General features: G+C 32.2%; 1 protein-coding gene across 1 annotated transcript in view; it reads right to left on the bottom strand.

Moving 5' to 3' along the window:
• Positions 1-20,887, bottom strand: part of ZGRF1 (zinc finger GRF-type containing 1) — a 94,874-nt gene that overhangs the window by 30,400 nt on the left and 43,587 nt on the right. The window contains exons 12-19 of the mRNA XM_051967141.1: positions 17,366-17,424; positions 15,944-16,082; positions 12,961-13,145; positions 11,009-11,205; positions 10,000-10,139; positions 8,902-9,045; positions 8,483-8,597; positions 2,346-2,605 (exon numbers count right to left, since the gene is read on the bottom strand). Coding sequence (XP_051823101.1) covers positions 2,346-2,605; positions 8,483-8,597; positions 8,902-9,045; positions 10,000-10,139; positions 11,009-11,205; positions 12,961-13,145; positions 15,944-16,082; positions 17,366-17,424 — 1,239 coding nt within the window. The remainder of the gene's footprint in view (positions 1-2,345; positions 2,606-8,482; positions 8,598-8,901; positions 9,046-9,999; positions 10,140-11,008; positions 11,206-12,960; positions 13,146-15,943; positions 16,083-17,365; positions 17,425-20,887) is intronic.

Here is a 20,887-nt window from a genome sequence, read left to right as displayed (position 1 = left end):
TTTTCAGTGTGGAAAAGTTGGACATTTGAGAGCCCAATGGAGATAGAGAAGACAGGGTGAGAGAAAACCCAAAACCCCATGTCCAAAATGCAACCGAGGCTTTTACTGGGCCTCTGAATGTAGATTGACCCAAAGAAATGAGAGTCAGGGCCCAGCTCCAAGGTATCAATCAAAAGACAGATGGGGCATGATAGCAGCTGAAGTTACACCCAAAGAGTCTTTAGAAATTCAGGACTCTGATGTGATCAACCAACAGAAAAGCAATCAGGATTACAGTTGGGGAGAATACAGGTTTTTTAACCCAATGGAGCACTGTCCAGTGCAAACAGCTCCAATGTAATTCCCAGATAATGAGGAGAAATCCCCAAAGCGCTAAATAGAAGGGAGTTAGATAGGTTAACTGCTTTGGAAAGAGGGTTTGCTTGTATCTCTACAGGAGGAGAAGGAATCAGATGCGTGCCAATGAGCCGTATTCGCCTTGTTCATCAGAGAGAAACAGAAAAAGAGAAAAATCTGGAAACAAAGGAGAAGATTTAAGAAACATCTGACACTGAAAGAGCATGGCTGACAATGAGACTGTTAAAAGAACTTTAAAATCTTCATGAATCATTGGATTCCCTAACACAAGATGAGACTCTCAGTTCTTGAAAACCAGCAAGAATCATTGGATTTCTTGAGATGAAAAATTGTTGATGAGACTATTGCAGTACTTAAATTTTCATGTTGATTCATGTTATTTGTTACATTACTACTAGCCTGCATTATATTGCTATGTGCTTATGTATTTTATGTAATTATGGGTAATGCCTCCCATATTGATGGATTTATGTGAAATTGTTTCAAGTGAGCCCCTTCAGAAACCCGCTAATCTGATTTGACTTCCTATTTCCTTGGTGTTTTCATCTCCCTTCCTGAGATGTCAGGGAGGGCATGACCACCTTCTTTTTGGGGTTCTCACCTCCTTGAGAAGTTTATGTTCTTTTTTTTTTTTTTAATTTTATTTTATTTAATAATAACTTTGTATTGACAGAATCCATGCCAGGATAATTTTTACACGACATTATCCCTTGCAATCACTTATGTTTCGTTTTTTCCCCTCCCTCCCTCCTCCCCCCCCCCACCCCGGATGGCAAGCAGTCCTATATATGTTAAATATGTTGCAGTATATCCTAGATACAATACATATTTGCAGAACCGAACAGTTCTCCTGTTGCACAGGGAGAATTGGATTCAGAAGGTAAAAATAACTCGGGAAGAAAATCAAAAATGCAAATAGTTCACATTCATTTCCCAGTATTTCTTCTTTGGGTGTAGCTGTTTCTGTCCATCATTTCTCCAATGAAACTCAGTTAAGTCTCTTTGTCAGAGAAATCCGAGAAGTTTATGTTCTAAAACAAAAGACTGAGAGCCAGAAGCCCTCTCTCGGAAGCAAGAAAGATTCATTATAACTTTTACCTTAGTACTGGCTGGAGGCTGAAGAAAGCAGAGGCAGAAGGAAAGGACAAAGCTGCAAGAGCTCTTAGAACCAAGGAGAGAGAGAGAGAGAGGCCTCTAAGAAAACTAACCGGGCTATATTGAAAAGATTTGAACTTTTATCACTTGGTTGCGTTTTGAGGTGATTATTACTTTCAAGTGCAACTAAGGCTGCCTCCAGAAAACCTCCCCGAGAAACCTGCCCCAGAGAGAACCATTATATTTTAAAGAAGAAAAACACCACAAGCATTGACTAATATGCCAGTGTTAAACGGAGAGTCTTTAATCCTCTAAGGTTCAGTTCTTGGTCATATGTTATTCAACAATTTTACCAATAACCTGAATGAGGGTGTAGATAGCATATGCATTACGTTTTCTGAAGACACAAAACTTGGTGAAATCACTAGTATGCTAAATGATGAAATCAAAGTTTAAAACAGAGCTTAATAGATTAGAAGTATAAACCAGATACAATATGGTAAAATCTCATAAGAATAAACATAAAATTCTGCACTTAGGTTTAAAAATTTTAACTGTACAACATAACACAGGTGAGCTTTAGTTTAATAGTAGTTCATATGAAAAAAGATTTAATAATCTTTACCAGTCCAAACACCAATGCAACCTTAGTCTACATTTATAGAAGTTTAGCACCTAAAACAAAATGAAAGTCCCATGACCATTCTTAGCCCAGGTCATATTTGGAATACTACATACAGTTCTCAGTGACACATTTTAGGAGAGACATTGATACTTCCAATTAACCATTGGAAACTATATCATAGCATTATGTATGGAAGAAACAGGAATGTTTGTCCATGCAAAATACTCATAACAGAATAATTGTTTTTTTTTTTCTTCTTATTCCTTACCATGTATGATTGTGATAGGAAGGGTATGCTGCTCTTGAGGGTCATTATCATTTTCATGTGATGTCATCATCAGTGTTATCTGAATAAGAGCTGTGGCCTGATCCATGTTTAACTTATATATCTGAATTATCTCATTAGCTAGCTGCAATGCTGCTTCAGAGCTGAGTAGTTCACAGTTCTTGTTAGTAATCCTATTCAAGGCTGGTGGAATAAACTTTCTTTTATTGATTCTGTTATTGCTGTATTCAGTATGAGAAGATCTAGGAAAAATCCAGCAAGTAAAATTAGGTGAATTAGAAGTATACTTTAGGAACTTAGAGAAACTACTGATAAGGAATTAGGTAACATCTAAAAATCCCAAGGAAGAAATTATCTTTAAAATGATGATATAAAATTTTGTATTTTCCTTTCTTTTTGCTAAGGCAATTGGGGTTAAGTGACTTGTCCAGGGTCACAGCTAGGAAGTATCAAATGTCTGAGATCATATTTGAACCCAGGTTCTCTTGACTTCAGGGCTGGTGCTCTATCCACTGCGACACCTAGCTGCCCTAAAATTTTGTATTTTCTAGAACACTAACATGTATCAATATTCTCAAGTTTAAGTAAGTTTCAGCCCTTTTTAGATCAAGTTACATTCCAAAATGGATGAGTAACATAAGACCTTTCTTTGATTTCCTTGTGGTACTCAAAATGGACTACTTCTGGATCATGTACTGATATTATATCTTATCTAGGTAGATTTAATAATTTTTGAACTTTAATTACATGTAACAATATTTGAATATCCAATGCATAACAAGAGGACTGGTATTAAAAACTCAGATAAAACTTGATGAAACAATGTAGAAGGTCTGCAGACATATTGTTCTGTTATTTTATTAGGCAGTGAAGAGTTAATAGCCACATTACTTTTTATATCTGCGGTTTGTATATTATATATAGTTCCTGTGTCTTTTTCAAAGGTTTCACTTTTTTTCCATTCTGTATCTCATACATAATAGGAGCTTAAGGAATGTTTGCTGAATTGAATTATGATAATTATTACATCTTTGGATATTTTAAAGCACATATAATGTGCATTATTTCTTAGGAAAAAAAACCTATAAGATATTTTAAGTAGAAAATATTTATTTTCATATTCTCTTAAACTATATGTTCAGATGTTATTCTCTAAATAAGAAAAAATGAGATATGGTACAGGAAATCATAATGAGACATGAAGTTTATTAATAATGAAGCAATTATGAGCCAAGACACCTATGATTCATGTTAAAAACATATCTATATGCAGAAAAAACATTTGATAAAATTCAACACCTATTCCTATTAAAAACACTAGAAAGTACAGGAATAAATGGACTTTTCCATAGTCAGTAGCATTTATTTAAAACCATCAGTAAGCATCATATGTAACGGAAATAAACTGGAATCATTCCTAATAAGATCAGGAGTGAAACAAGGTTGCCCACTTTCACCATTACTATTCAATATTGTATTAGAAATGCTAGCTTCGGCAATAAGAAATGAAAAAAAGATTAAAGATAATGAGGAAACCAAATTATCACTCTTTGCAGATGATATGATATACTTAGAGAACCCCAGAGATTCTACTAAAAAGCTATTAGAAATAATCCACAACTTTAGCAAAGTTGCAAGATACAAAATAAATCTGCATAAATCATTAGCATTTTTATACATTACTAACAAAATTCAACAACAGGAGATACAGAGAGAAATTCCATTTAAAATAATTGCCGACAGTATAAAATATTTGGCAATCTATCTGCCAAGGGAAAGTCAGGAACTTTATGAGCAAAACTATAAAAACTTTCCAAACAAATAAAGTCAGACCTAAACAAATGGAACTATATTAAGTGCTCTTGGATAGGTTGAGTGAATATAATAAAGATGATAATACTACCTAAACTAATTTATTTATTTAGTGCTATACCAATCAGACTCCCAAGAGGCTATTTTAATAACCTAAAAAAATAACAACAAAATTCATCTAGAATAACAAAAGGTCAAGAATTTCAAGGGAATTAATGAAAAAAAAATCAAATGAAGGTGGCCTAGCTGTACCATATCTAAAACTCTATTATAAACCAGTGGTTACCAAAACCATTTGGTATTGGCTTAAGAAATAGATTAGTTGATCAGTGGAATAGGTTAGCTTCAAAGGACAAAACAGTCAATAACCTTCATGCTCTAGTGTTTGACAAACCCAAAAACTCCAGCTTTTGGGATAAAAAATCACTGTTTAACAAAAATTGCTGGGAAAATTGGAAACTAGTCTGGCAGAAACTAAGCACTGACCCACACTTAACACCGTACACCAAGATAAGATCAAAATGGGTTCATGATCTAGGCAGAAAGGATGAGATTATAAATAAATTGGAAGAGCATAGGATAGTTTACTTCTCAGACCTGTGGAAGAGGAAGGAATTTATGACCAAAGAAGAACTAGAGATCACTATTGACTACAAAATAAAAAAATTTGATTATATCAAATTGAAAAGTTTTTGTACAAACAAAACTAATGCAGACAAGATTAGAAGGGAAGCAATAAACTGGGAAAACATTTTAACAATCAAAGGTTCTGATAAAGGCCCCATTTCCAAAATATATAGAGAATTGACTCTAATTTATAAGAAATCAAGCCATTCTCCAATTGATAAATGGTCAAAGGATATGAACAGACAATTCTCAGATGAAGAAATTGAAACTATTTCTAACCATATGAAAAGATGCTCCAAGTCATTATTAATCAGAGAAATGCAAATTAAGACAACTCTGAGATATCACTACACACCTGTCAGACTGGCTAGAATGACAGGGAAAGATAATGTGGATGTTGGAGGGGATGTAGGAAAACAGGGACACTAATACATTGTTGATGGAATTGTGAATACATCTAACCATTCTGGAGAGCAATTTGGAACTATGCTCAAAAAGTTATCAAATTGTGCATACCCTTTGATCCAGCAATGTTACTACTGAGCTTAGCCCATAGAGATCTTAAAGAAGGGAAAGGGACCTCTATGTGCAAGAATGTTTGTGGCAGCCCTCTTTGTAGTGGCCAGAAATTGGAAACTGAGTAGATGCCCATCAATTGGAGAATGGCTGAATAAATTGTGGTATATGAAGATTATGGAATATTATTGTTTGGTAAAAAATGACCAACAGGATGATTTCAGAAAGGCCTGGAGAGACTTACATGAACTGATGCTGAGTGAAATGAGCAGGACCAGGAGATCATTATATACTTCAACAACAATACTATATGATGATCAGTTCTGATGGACCTGGCCATCTTCAGCAACGAGATGAACCAAATCAGTTCCAATGGAGCAATAATGAACTGAACCAGCTCTACCCAGCAAAAGAACTCTGGGAGATGACTAAGAACCATTACATTGAATTCCCAATCCCTATATTTTTGCCTGCCTGCATTTTTGATTTCCTTCACAGGCTAACTGTACAATATTTCAGAGTCCAATTCTTTTTTTACAGCAAAATAATGGTTTGGACATGTATAATTATTTTGTATTTAATTTATACTTTAACATATTTAACATGTATTGATCATCCTGCCATCTGAGACGGGGGGGAAGGAGGGGAAAATTGGAACAAAAAGTTTGGCACTTGCCAATGCTGTAAAATTACCCATGCATATAACTTGTAAATAAAAAACTATTAAAAATTTTTAAAAAGCAAAAACAAAAAACTATATTATAAAGCAGCGGTACCAAAACCATTTGGTATTAGCTATTGATTGGTATTGACTAGTTGATCAGTGGAATATGTTAGATTCACAGGACAAAATAGTTAATAATTATAGCAATCTAGTGTTTCACAAATCCAAAGACCCCAGCTTTTGGGATAAGAATGCACTGTTTGACAAAAACTGCTGGGAAAATTGGAAATTAGCATGGCAGAAAATAGGCACTGACCCACACTTAACACCATACACTAAGATAAGATCAAAATGGGTTGATGATTTAGGCATAAAGAATGAGATTATAAACAAATTAGAAGAACATAGGACAGTTTACCTCTCAGACCTGTGGAGGAGGAATTTGTGATCAAAAAAGAACTAGAAATTATTATTGATCACAAAATAGATCATTTTGATTATATTAAGTTAAAAAGGTTTTGTACAAACAAAACTAATGCAGACAAGATTAGAAGGGAAGCAATAAACTGGGAAAACATTTTTTACCATCAAAGGTTCTGATAAAGCCCTTATTTCCAAAATATATAGAGAATTGACTCTAATTTATAAGAAATCAAGCTATTCACCAATTGATAAATGGTCAAAGGATATGAATAGACAATTTTCAGATGAAGAAATTGAAACTATTTCTAGTCATATGAAAAGATGTTCCAAATCATTATTAATCAGAGAAATGCAAATTAAGACAACTCTGAGATACTCCACACCTGTCAGATTGGCTAAGATGACAGGAAAAGATAATGACAGATATTGGAGGGGATGTGGGAAAACTGGGATACTAACACATTGTTGATGGAATCTGGAGAACAATTTGGAACTGTTAACATTATTATGTTAACTATGTTAACAGTTAACAAACTGTGCATATCCTTTGCTCCAGCAGTGTTACTACTGGGCTTATATCCGAAAAGATCTTAAAGAAGGGAAAGGGACCTGTATGTGCAAAAATGTTTGTGGCAGCCCTCTTTGTAATGGCCAGAAACTGGAAACTGAGTAGATGCCCATGAACTGGAGAATGGCTAAATAAATCGTGGTATATGAATATTATGGAATATTATTGCTGTATAAGACCTAAAGAAATGATTTCAGAGAGGCCTAGAGAGACTTATATGAAGTGATGCTAAGTGAAATGAGCAGAACCAGGAGATCATCATACACTTCTTCAACAATACTATATGATAATCAATTCTGACGGACATGGCTCTCTTCAACAATGAGATGATCCAAATCAGTTCCAGTTGTTCAGTAATGAAAAGAATCAGCTACACCCAGTGAAAGAACACTGGGAAATGAGTGTGGACAACAACATAGCATTCCACTCTTCTGTTATTGTCTGCTTGCATTTTTGTTTTCCTTCTCAGGCTATTTTTATCTTCTTTCTAAATTGGATTTGTAAGGGTCTGGAGAGGAAACTAGCATAGTGCAATCATGAAGTAAAGAGACTTTAATGTCTGAGACACCAGGATGTAGTTTCTGTGATCAGTGAGACCTCCTTGTAAGTAGAAGCTCTGGTCACACTGAGATTGCATCATCAATGGGAGATGTCTCCTTCTCTTATTGGCCATGCATGTCACCTCATAGACCGGATATAAGGAGTGGGGACCAGGAAGTAGAAAAAGGGCAAGATGTGACCATGTGGAATAAATACCTGTGCTTGCAAGCAGCTGTGTCTTTGGATGCTCTGTTAGACATGAGAACCACCGCTCAGAGAGGCGGTGGCCACAGATCTCTAAAGACCTATGATTAGGGTAAGATTGGTAAAGAACCACTGTACGAGACAGTGGCCAGAGATTTCTGAAGGCTTGGGAAGTAGGTAAGATTAATAACCAGTAATCTCTGGGTGTGAGGTCATACCAATTTTTCTTGTGCAGCAAGATAACTGTATAATTATGTAAACATATATTGTATTTAACATATACTTTAACATATTTAACATATATTGGATTACCTGCCACCTAGGGGAGAAGGTGAGGGGAAGGAGGGGAAAAGTTGGAACAGAAGTTTTGTAAGGGTCAAAGTTGAAAAATTACCCATGCATATGTTTTGTAAATAAAAAGCTATAATAATAATAATAATAATAATAATAAAACCATATTCAACTTAAAAGTAAATATCCACAGTAAGTATAAAAGGAAAGCAGTACACAAGAAATGAAATTAACATGAGTGACATTTGGAAAAACTAATACTTCATTTAGATAGATAATGTCAGTCTCATGTTTAATGGTTTAAGAGAAAAGCAAACTGATCTTTGGATAAGTTCTTTTAAACTAACAGGTAATTATATTCCTTGACAGTTTGAATTTTTTTAGCAACATTTATGAACTATGTTGATGGTATTTTCACATTATTCTAGATGTCATTTGTTAATACTATTGAATCATTGATGATTAATTACATACATTGTTAACAGGTGCTGCATTATAGGTACAGTAGTTGGATTGAAGTATTCTTGCAAGTTTCTCAAAGTTGTCAGCTCTGTGCTAGCATTACATACTAGTAAAGCATGAACCAGCGCTACGGAAAAATCATAAAAATGAACATTTATTATAAAGGAAACTATTCACAAAAGTCTCTGTAATATATGTTACACAAAACTAACTATGACTTTATCTCATTCTATTAAAAAAAAAAAAACCTCTGAGTAAACAGTAACAGGCAAAATGGGCACTTATGTACCATAGGGATTCAGCTAAAACACCATAAAATTTTCTCCCGTACATGGGCAAAATTCTTACATTGTTTTTACATTTTTAAAACAAACAAAAAATTAAATTGAAAAAACTACAGACTAACCTAAACACTGCATAGTACTACTTACTGTCAGATGGCCAATTTGAAGGGAAATAGCCTTTCAGAGGCAAGAGCTCTACTTCATTGTATGATGACGGTCCAAAAAAAACACTACAAGCAATGAAAGTATCCAGCTCAAAGTCTAGAGTTTTTGAAATTACCCAGAGGTCATCTGCAAAAATATAAACAGGGTTTTAATGAAATTTTTCCCCACTAAAGATGACAGACATGTTCTCAGTGTTTATTAAAGTTAAATTTCTCCAGTTTTTCTTACTGTAACATATCTGAAAAAAAAAAAAATTCATGGAGAGAGTCAGAGACCATCCCCAACCCAAGTCCTAAGGTGGGCACAGGGCAAGCTTGCTCTGTGCTGCTCCCGGTAGCTGGTGGATAGGATTTGGTACTACTGGGCAGCAGGGAGGCTATCATCTGTGAGTTGTCCATCTCTACTCTATGCCCCAGAGGATCCTATTCTAGAATTGTACCAAGGGAATGGGAGAGTCAAGTGGCGTTATTATATTTGGGAAGCCTCAACAAACATTAAGTCCCTATCATGTGCAAAAAACTATGTCAGGTACTAGGAGTACAAAAGACAATACAAAGGGGTCCTTATCTCCAATGATTGGGACTTAGAAAAAAGAACTTGAATTCAGAGTACTTCAGATACCTCATGTTTCGTTTTAGTAGGACATCTTGTTTTACCAAATCCAATCACAAGTACTTAACAGAGATAATCAATACCAGCTGTTCTCAAAGTGTGGTCCAGAGAATCCTCCGGATCTCTGAAACCCTTTCAGAGAGACTACAAATTTAAAATTGGTTTTTATTTCTAATATGGTAAATATACATATAAATATAGCCCACATAAGCAAAAATGCTTTCAAAAAAGCTTCAATAATATAATACAAAAGGATACTGCGAACAAAAGTTGAGAACCACTGATTTATACTATCAAAGTTATACAAAGTTAGTGTGCATGTATATTTATCTATCTAGTTTGATATATATATATATATATATATATATATATATATATATATATATATATATATATATATATATATATATATATGAATGAGGCAACATATGAAATGAGAGAATTTCCCCAGAGATGATTAGAACTTACCTTTCCCATAGGTAGAAGAATTTTCTCTCCTACTCAGTTTAAGATAAAGTTTACTTTTAGATTCACTAAGAAATTCAGGATTTATATGAGCAAATCTTTTTGATTTGCCACACTGTTTACTTTGAAAATTAAATCGTTTCCTGCAAAATGAAAGAAAGATATGCCTAGACTCTAAACAATTGAAATAGTAGAGCATGAGTAAATCAAAAATCTTAACAATATAGAGTGGTATAGTATTAGAACAGAAGCCAAGATGACTTGTTATTAGTCCTAGTGCTGTTATTAATTGATGTAGAACATTAGTCAAAACTTAAGTTCTTGAATCCAAATTCTTTCTCTGTAGAATTAGGGAAATAGATATAGATATATCTAACTAGTTCATAGATTGCTGTAATAACAGATATGAAATGATCTGAAAATTATAAAGGCACATTGTGCTATGAAAATCTTAAGTATTAATACTATTACTTTATAAATTCATTTCATTTGATGCAATAAATTTGCATTTCGAAAAATTTGCATATAAACGTAATTGTATTCTGAATGTAATAGAAAAGCTATTTAAAGGAATCCTACTGTGAATTATTTTGCAAAGTCAATCATCCTCAATTTATTTCTGTGTAAATGTCTGTATAGGTATACTAATATTACACAGGATGGTACAATAATATATATAAATAGAAAATATTTATATCTACTCTGGAAGCACAAACTACAAAATTAAAATCTTGCATTTTTTCACCTATTAGACAAAGAACAATTACATTCAGGTGATTAATTGACCTATGAACTCTCTTTCTATTATAAAGAACAGAATTCACACATATCCAATGACAGGGAAACAGTCTCCCTGATACCTGCTCTCCTATTGTTATAGTTTATTGGGAGAGGCCAAAAGAGCTTTTGATCTGCTGCAAGTCCAGCATAATTAAGATAAAATTTGATTCAGACTAATCTGTTAGGATGACAGATCTATTCATTGTCAGAATCTTTAAAATATATAACACACCTCACCAAAAGCTGACACTCCTCATAGAGGGGTATGTTTTGGCATCTTAAGTATATTCCAATACTCTTTATATCATGTAACACAATGCAGGGTACAGATTCTGCCTGTGTCAAATTATCTGGGGTTATTTCTTCAAACCACTTAAAAAATTTACATTGGTTGACTTTTGATGCACCACAAGTGTAAAAGAGACGACCCTAGGAAGGAAAAGAAAAATAGTTAAAATTTAATAAAAAATGGATTATTATAAACACAACAGAAGAATGAAATGATTTTTCCTTGGAAACTATCAGTAATTAAATTTAAATCAGAAACTTTAACAGCCAATATTAATGTTCAATGCTAACAAACAAAAACATTAGTTTTATTAATAAAATAAAATTAATTTAATTTTATATTATTTACTATTATATTAACATTATAATAAATACAATTTTTAAAATTAATAAAAGAATTGGAAATGAAATAGATGCCTACTAATTGGGAGAAAAGGTAAATAAGTTGTGGTACATGAATGTAATGAAATATTCCTTTGCAGTAAATGACAAACAAGATGAATACCAAGCATTACAGGAAGACATGGATAAACTGATTGAAAGTTCAATAACCACAACAGGGAAAATAAAAATAAGCAGTTATTACAAGAATGAAAATGAAAGTAACCATATGCATACAAAAAATTAATATGAAATTATAAAGAGCAAACTTGGCCCTAGAGAAGATATATGATGAGGGAGCCCAGGTCTGAAACATTGCATATATAGATTTTCAATATATTGACCAATTTTCCTGAGTTTTCTTTAATCTCTTTTTTTAATTACCAAAAAAAAAATATTTTACAGGGATGATTTCCCAGTAGGAAGGATGTAGAGGAAAATAGAGGCTATGTTAAAAAATATCACCAAAAATCTTTTATAAGAGTACATATCATATGTGATGGCCCATCTTTTTTCAAGTCAATCTAATTCAATAAACATTTTTTTTTACTTTTTAAAAATTATTACTCTTTTTATCCTAAACTTAACAAACATCAACTAATGGGAGAACAAACAACTAAAATAAAGTTTCTGAATAAAACTCTAAGTCTCTATTTTGTATAGGCTTTTCTCCTTTTAAAATATATTATAAATTCAACCTGTTACTCTCAAAGCTGTCCTTAGTATGTATGTGTCTTCCTTCTTCTGTAAGTTTCAAAAACATATTTCAGTGACTTATGGCTTTTGGCTTACGAAGAGAAGAATAATCTCATTCCTAATCCCTCTTTCCCCCAGTTTCCCTAAATGCCTCTGTAACAAATGATAGTCAAGTAAAACAAATTCCCACATTAGCTATATCTCAAAATGTATTTATCCTTCTGTAACTTGAGTGATAAGTAGCATGCTTTGTTATGCATCCTCTAGAATCACTTTTGACTTTGCATTAATCAGAGATCTTAAATCTTTTAAAGTTGTTTGCCTTTGCAATGATGTCGCTATTGTATAAGCTGATCTGTTGATGGATTTTGCTTGCTTCTCTCTATATCAGTTTATACCAGTTTTCCCAGATTTTTCTGAAATTGACTCTCATTTCTTATATAACAATAATATTCCAGCATATTCACAGGCCATAGTTTCCAAGTGATGGGAAACTTCAAATTTTTTGACTGAGCATTAATTAAGTGTTTTCAACATGCCAAGCACTGTGCTAGATGCTAGATAAAGACAAAAATAAAACAGTTTCTGCCCTCAAATTAACTTTATATGAAAAATATATATATGAATATTAGTAGCCCACAAATACACAAATAAAGCCCTCTTTCAGGGTAAATTAGTACCAAGAAAGAGGAGTAAAGTCCTTAGGCAAACTGTATTTTGCACTGAATTAATAGCTAATTGCTGGTTCAACTACCAAGTAGCTTCACTTCTTCCAAAAATATATATCTAACAGTATATAAATGAAACATTATAGTATACCTTATTTGGACCTTCCTTTTTAACCATGACAAGCTTTGCATGCTGTTGATGATGACAGGTTGGTGTGCTGTTTTCTATGTTTTTTTCTTTCTCTATTTTCATTGATGTATAAAAAGATGTGTTAACTTTCCAAAGAGCATGGTGCAATCTTCTGGATACTTCAAACAGTAATATATTTAGATGTTCTAGATTTGAAAAAATTTTTAAAAGAGGAGAAAATTTATATTTATCTCCAAATACATGTACAAATGCTATTTTATTTTACCATTAGGAATGAAATTTCTTGAGAGGGAAAGCTACTGGAAATACACTGGAATTGGGATCAAAAGACTTGAGTTCTACATCTTACTCCACCACCTACAAATTGCATAACCTTGAATTTTACAATTCTATAAAATGGAAATATTATTTTAAGTTCCTGCCTCATGACTGTTGAGAAAAAATTACTTTGTAAACCTAAAATCATGAAATATATAAATGAGTTATAATTAATACTAAATTTATTTTTTAAGTATAATTTTATGAGATGATTCAGGACAGTTCCAATGATCTTGTGATGATGAGAATCATCTACACCCCAGAGAGAGAACTGTGGGAATTGAGAGTAGATCACAACATAGCATTTTCACTCTTTTTGTTGTGGTTTGTTTGAATTTTATATTCTTTCTCATTTTTTTACCTTTTTGATCTGATTTTTCTTGTGCAGCAAGATAATTATATAAATATATATGCCTATATTGGATTTAACATATATTTTTATCATGTTTAACATATATTGGATTACTTGCCATGTAGGGGAGGAGGTAGGGAAAAGGGGAGGAAAATTAGAACACAAAGTTTTTCAAGGGTCAATGTTGAAAAATTATCCTTGCATATGTTTTGAAAATAAACTTCAATAAAGAATAAATTTTTTAAAAACCTAATTTTAGTGCTGGTGATGATCAACTGCAGATGAATGCAATGGCCTGAGGAATCCCCTTTGTTTATTTTTTGGGGGGGAGGGTCTGCAACTGGGCCTCATGGCAGGGGGGAAGGGGAGGGAGGGTTTTGGGTGTCCTGTATTGTGTACCCTAGGGAGGAGGGGAGCACTGGAGCTGGCATGGGAGGGGAAGGGGAAAGGAGGGAATTGGGAGCTGTTGGTGTTCTTGCAGGAGAAAGAGCTGGTCTGGCAAAATCACATTGTGAAAATCCTAGCCTATTTTCCTAACATGTTTGCCCCCAAAATTACAGCAAACCTTAATTTATTCAAGGTTTCTTTTAGTAATGAACAAAATGCTTGGGTGGAGTGCTCTAGGTGATTGGTCAGATAATACTTTTCTGTGAATGCATTACATAAAATACCACCCCCTTTTGCATTTTGTTCCTCCTTTATCTACATGGATTTTATTTTGCTTTTTTGGAATACTAAGATGTAAATTTGAATTGATTTAAAGATGCTTAACCATTGTGGGTTGCAACTCAAGTTATGATCAAATTTACTGATAAAACCTGTATGGAACCTTATTAAAACATAAAATAGATTTCCCTTCTAATTAAAGTGTTAAAAAAAAACAACTATGATTTGTCCTCATGACAAATTCTAAAACCAAACATAATTAGAACATCATAAGCATTCACTAATCAGTAAATGAGAGCAGTGGCTATTTCATTTTTTGTCTCTGTTTATGCCTAGCACCTGGCATAATCAGGTGATTTGTCAGGTAATAATTTAGCAAGTAATAATCAGGTATATATCTGGTGATTTAATAAATGCCTGACAGGATTCTCTTGAACAAATTATGGGCATAAGCTTCTCTCATGCCTCCAAACTGGTATTTTTGCTACTATCAACATTAACATGTCATCAGCATTAAATAATGTTTATAGTTGGTTTAGCATTATATACTTCAAGGAACATAGTTAAAGTAAAAATACCTACTATGTACCCTTGTGAAATTTTCAATCAAATAGTGAAAAGTGAGTTCAAAATGATCTTATTTTTGATAAGATAAATTTCATATGATAAAGAAAGCTACTGGTTACAATAACGATACAAATTTCTATGTTCAGTTTCTAGTTAAGTGGGAAAAGATTCATGGAAAGGGATGGTTTTGAAGGATAGGAAGGACACAATATGATGAACTGCCAAGAGTTTACTATTCTTTTTACCATTTCCTTCAAATCAAGACCTAATCCAAGAATTCCTAGATCCAGTCCCTACCCTTCTTTACAAGGAAATCAGGCATTAAACCATGATGATCAGAAATAGTCTTAACTAAGTAAAAGGATATTTAAGTTACTGTTTTAAATTAAATGGAGTTGGAATATAGGAAAAAATATTTGCCATGCTTTGGTATCTTGGGACCAAATTGCAACTATGAAGTAAAATATTATATTATATAATATATAATAATATAATAACTATATAATAATAATGATAATAATATAATATAATAATAATTATATATAATATAATATGACAATAATTATATAATAATAATGATTACTTCATATTGCAGTTTGGTCCCAAGATACCAAAGCATGGCAAATATTTTTGGATTAGGATGCTCTCTACTTCCACTTCGATGTAGCTTAGCATCTTTGCAAAACATATAGTCTTAGATAGCTGTGAGGTAAATGCTATTATCATCATCTCCATTTTTACAGATGAGGAAACTGAAATTTTGCAAGGATTAATGTTGAAGAATTATCAATGAGTATGTTTTGAAAAATAAAATGCTTTAAAAAGAAAAAAAAAGAAAGAAATGTTAACCAAAATCCTTTGCACTCTACAGACTGCTCTCAGTCATTTTAAGGCTCAGATTCATCAGTCCTTTTAGTTGAGCTAACATTATTGTGCACTATTCTCAGTCTACATATCTTGCTCCCACTGTTTTATTTTAGCCCCACATCTTTTTTCATGGATTACAGAACAAAAGTACAAAAGCAAATTGTAGAACAAATTCATAAAATGAAAAAAAATAAAATAAAAGATGTTTCATACCTATCAGAGAGGTTATAAAAATCTGTTTGTACTGAGCAGGTGACTGAAAATGAGCAGGTATGTGAATCTGTCTTTTGGGGACACAAGCATATTTTGATCTTGTTCCACTGGGAAATGACAATGTGCTGGTATTTATCTCCTGAAAAAGAACAAATTAACAGATAATAAAAATGATCAATTAGTAAGATGTTATGTCTAATAAAATATACAATCCTTTTATTTACTAATACAAGACTTTATTTCTGAATTCCAGATACATTCTAATTCTAAATAAAGAGCAACGTGTCAGGGATAGTTATGTATAATACCAAAAGCTTTGATTTTATTCTTCCCTCTCTCCTGAAACTATGAAATATTTTACTTCTAGACAAATAAGAGCATCAAAATATAAGTGATATGGGTGGTTAATTTTCTTGGCACAATATATTCAAAATATATAATTCAATTTCTAGTATCAAGAAAAACCCTACATCAATGAGTAACATTTTTTTAAAAGAATAATTCTATTTAAGAAAACTCTATAGTAGCAATACAAATAAGTTAATGACTATATAATCTTATTATTTTAGTAGGCCAAAGAGAATAGCCTAAATATAGATAGTATTTTGGGTCAAAAGTATTCTTTCAAACACTTCCTAGCTGTGTGACCCTGGGCAAGTCACTTAACCCCAATTGCCTCAGCCAAAAAAAAAAAGTATTCATTATAATAGTGAAATAATAATTTGCAGTTTATTGTGCTCTCTTTTTCTCTAAAATTCAGGTAATGTTTTCTAATAGAAGAACTTTTAGAATGACAACTAGCTTATTACAATTCTTCACCTGGGTACTTTCTGTTACATTGACGCCATTGTGGGCTGTCTGACTTAACATCTTTTGTATTTCCTCAAGCTGGGAAGTTTGGTCTAAATTCTGAAACAGTGTTTTCTTTCTTATAACTAATTCTTGGTAGTAGAAATCCAGTTGCTGTTGATGAAGCATGCTTTTTATCATCTCCAAATGCATAGAGTTATTAGGGCTTTTCTTGACAGCCCTCTTATGATTAACCTCTGGATCACAAAGTTGCATTGTAGAAGAAGAGGCAGCAAAGAAGTTTTCGTTCACATTAGCATCAGTTCTATGTAGAGTAATAGGGTCATCTTGAGACGTGTTTTTATATTTCAACCACTTGCTTTGTTTGCTTTGAGGAGGTACCAGAGAGAAGAATGAAAGCTTTAAAGGTGTCACTTCTCCAGACTTTTGAGAAACAGAGATTTCCCTATTCCTGTTTTCGGGGCCAAAGGAATTGACTGGATAACCTGTTGACGCCTTATATGAGCCAAAGATGGGGTTACCAAAGGACTTCTGTACTTCTGAGTCCATTCTATATGAGCAGTTTTCTGACTGAGAATGTACTTTAACAGGTGATAATGTAATAAATGGTACCTGAGCTCTATGAAGTCTTTGGACATTGTCTTCTTCTGAACAATTGAATATTTCCACTCCTGAAAGGTGATAGAAATAAAAAAAGCAATTAGGAATCATTACCAAGCCCACATAAATCATTGTATACAGGGTAAGAAGCAAAAATGCCACTGAACCTATAAGATCCTATATAATTTAGTATTCTGTATTAAAATAAAAATAATTAAGTGTCCTTATGTTAATAAATAAACACTGTAAAATTTTACTGACATTTTCTGAAATGCAGTTTTAGACTACTTGATTAATAGAAATGGAATGCCAAGTTTAGAAAATATTAAATATATCACTTTGGTTAGAAAATAAAGTCATTAGTGATGGAGGGATTTAAATGCCAGGTTAAGACTTCTATTATGATTATCCTATACCACTGTCAAAAAATATTAACAATAAAAACAAAGATACCTAGTGATATTACAACATTTTAAAATTTTATAGAAATTAATTGCAAAAAAAAATTGAACAGAAAAGTAATAGTATGAGACTTCAATATTCTATTGAAACATAACAAACCTCAAAGAACGATAAGCAAAACAACAGCTAAAAATTGTTGTGTGTTTTTTTTTAATAGCTTTTTATTTACAAGATATATGCATGGGTAATTTTTCAGCATTGACTCTTGCAAAATGTTCTGTTAAAACTTTTCTCCTCCTTCCTCCCACTCCCTCCCCCAAGTGGCAGGTAGACCAATACATGTTAAATATGTTAAAGTATATGTTAAATACAATATATGTATGCATTTCCATAGTTAAACAACTAAAAATTGTAATAGATTGTTGGAAGAATTAGAGTTAACATACATATAGAGAAAACTTAATGGAAATATTAATGAATCTATTTGTTGAACAATTCAAATAAATATAAATGCAGAAAAGCAAAAATTTTAAACAATACTTTCATAAACCTTAATATAATAAATATAATTTTAAAGTTTCCAATTATAAAGAGGTTAAAATGTTTTAGAAACAAAAACTATAAACATAATAGTTCATATTAACAAAAAACAAAATCAGGCTTATAGCAATTGATATCAAAAAAGGTTTTTATATACAACCTATAATAAAAATTTTTAAAGCATAAGAATAAATGGGCCTCCTAAAGGGTATCTATCTAAATCTAAAAGATATCATTATAATGACAAAACCTTAAGTCTTTTCCCTAAACTTAGGGATAAGCAAAGATGTTCATTATCACCACTATTTTTGACATAGATGTAGAAATGGAAGCTATAACAATAAGATAAAAGAAATTGAGGGAATCAAAAAAAAAAAAAAAAAAAAGCACAGTAAAGAGGAAACAAAATATGATCCAACCATTCTGGAAAGCAATTTGGAATTATGTTCAAAAGGCTATAAAACTGTGCATACCTTTTGATCCAACAGTCTCACTTCTGGGTCTATATTCCAAACAGATAACAAAAGAAGGAGAAAGAACCGACATATGCAGAAATATTTGTAGCAGCCCTTTTTGTGGTGCCAAAAAATCAGAAATTAAGTGGATGCCCATCAGATGAGGAATAGCTGAATAAGTTTTAGTATATGAATGTAATTTAATATTATTGTTCTATAAGACATGATGAGCAGGCTGATTTCAGAAAAGCCTGGAAAAACTTACATGAACTGATACTGAGTGAAATGACCAGAACTAGGAAAACATTGTACACAGTAACAGCAAGATAATGTGATGATCGACTGGGATGGAATTGGCTCTTCTCAGCAATGTGGTGATATAAGACAATTCCAATAGACTTGGAATAGAAAATGCCATCTGCATCCAGAAATTGTGGGTTGAAGCACCATATTTTTACCTTTTTTGTGTGTTTGCTTTTCCTTTCTTGTAATTTTTTCCCCTTTTGGTCTAATTTTTTTTGCACAATATGACAAATATGGAAATATGTTTAAAAGGAATGCACGTTTAATATATTAATATACATCAGTTTGTCTAGTATCTGGGGAATAGGGAGAGGGAGAAAATTTTGGAACAAAAATCTTACAAAAATTAAATGTTGAAAACTATCTTTTCTTGTATTTGGAAAAAATAAAATACTATTGAGAAAAAAAAAGGAAACAAAATAATTGCCTTTGTAGATGATATGACAGTCTACTTAGAGAAGTTTAATCAAGTCAATGAAAAATAAGTGAAATGATAATAATTAATAATTTTAGCAAAGTAGCAAGATATAAAATAAATCTACACAAATCATTGACTTATGTGAAAATATATGGAACTCCACTTCCTAAGATACACATAAAAATTAAATGAATAAAAATGAATTAATGGAAAAATATTAAGTGCTTACTGCACCCCAACTACTGTGGTAAGTTTTGGGAATACAAATATATTATTTTGTCAGACTTAACATAAATGGAGAAATAAATCGCTCAAGGTTAAGCCATGCCAATATAAAAAAATTACAATACTGTTTAAATTTACTTATTGTTGTTATACTAAACTACCAAAAGAGCTCTCTAAAAATAATATCTAAATTCATTTTTAAAAAAAAGAATCTCAAAAGAAATAATAATAATAATAATAATGGGACATAGCTATGCCAAATTTCAAACTGCATGACAAAGCAGTAATAATCAAAACTATTTCATAATGGTTATACATCAAAAAAGCTGATAAGTGCACCAAATTACTGATATAATATCCAGAAGCAAACAGATACAGTAGCATAATGTTTAATAAATTCAAACATACACAACTGTTGGGGAAAAATATTCACTATGTCAGAAAAAACTCCTGAGAAAATTGGGAAAGAATCTGGCAAAAATTAGATTTATTTAATTGACCTTACACCACAACAAATTCCAAATGGAAAAAATACCTAGATATAAAAGGTGATATTATAAACAAATCAGAGGAGCAGGGAAAAAGATAACTTTCATAATTTTAGCTAAGTCAGATGACCAAATATGATCAAATAAGAGTTAGAATTACAAATGGGGAAAGGTCAGTTTTGATTATATAAAACTGAATAGCTTTGTACAAGCAAAATCCAAGAAGCTAAAATTAGAAGAGAAATAGTTAACTTGGGAGGAAAAAATCTTTTGCGATTAATTTCCTCCGATAAAGATTTGATATATAAAATAAATAATGAACTGATTCAAATATATAAAAATAGGAAATTCCTCAACATATAAATGATCAAATGATATGAACAGGAATTTCTCAAAAGAAGAAAAGAAAGCTATCAATAATAACAGGTAGGGCTTCTGGTTAAGATGTCTTTGCCTGAACAAAGGCAGATAGCTAGACCCCACATACCTATTCCAGCAAAAATCTAAAAATAGAACCAGACTGAAGATTCGCAACAAATTCAATAATGATTTACTTCTTTTCCTAGCCTATCCACCCTAGAACTACACAAAGGATCCATGGGCAACAGGGAAGGAAGCCCACCAGAATGCCAGTGTTAGCAAAACAGTACATAGATACCAAATTACCTACAAAGCTCTATAAAAATGGATTCAAGCCCCCAAA

The sequence above is a fragment of the Antechinus flavipes genome, chromosome 6, assembly GCF_016432865.1.
Source record: "Antechinus flavipes isolate AdamAnt ecotype Samford, QLD, Australia chromosome 6, AdamAnt_v2, whole genome shotgun sequence".
NCBI lineage: Eukaryota > Metazoa > Chordata > Mammalia > Dasyuromorphia > Dasyuridae > Antechinus > Antechinus flavipes.
Note: the sequence above shows the minus strand (reverse complement) of the source record. Positions and strands in the feature narration are given on the sequence as shown.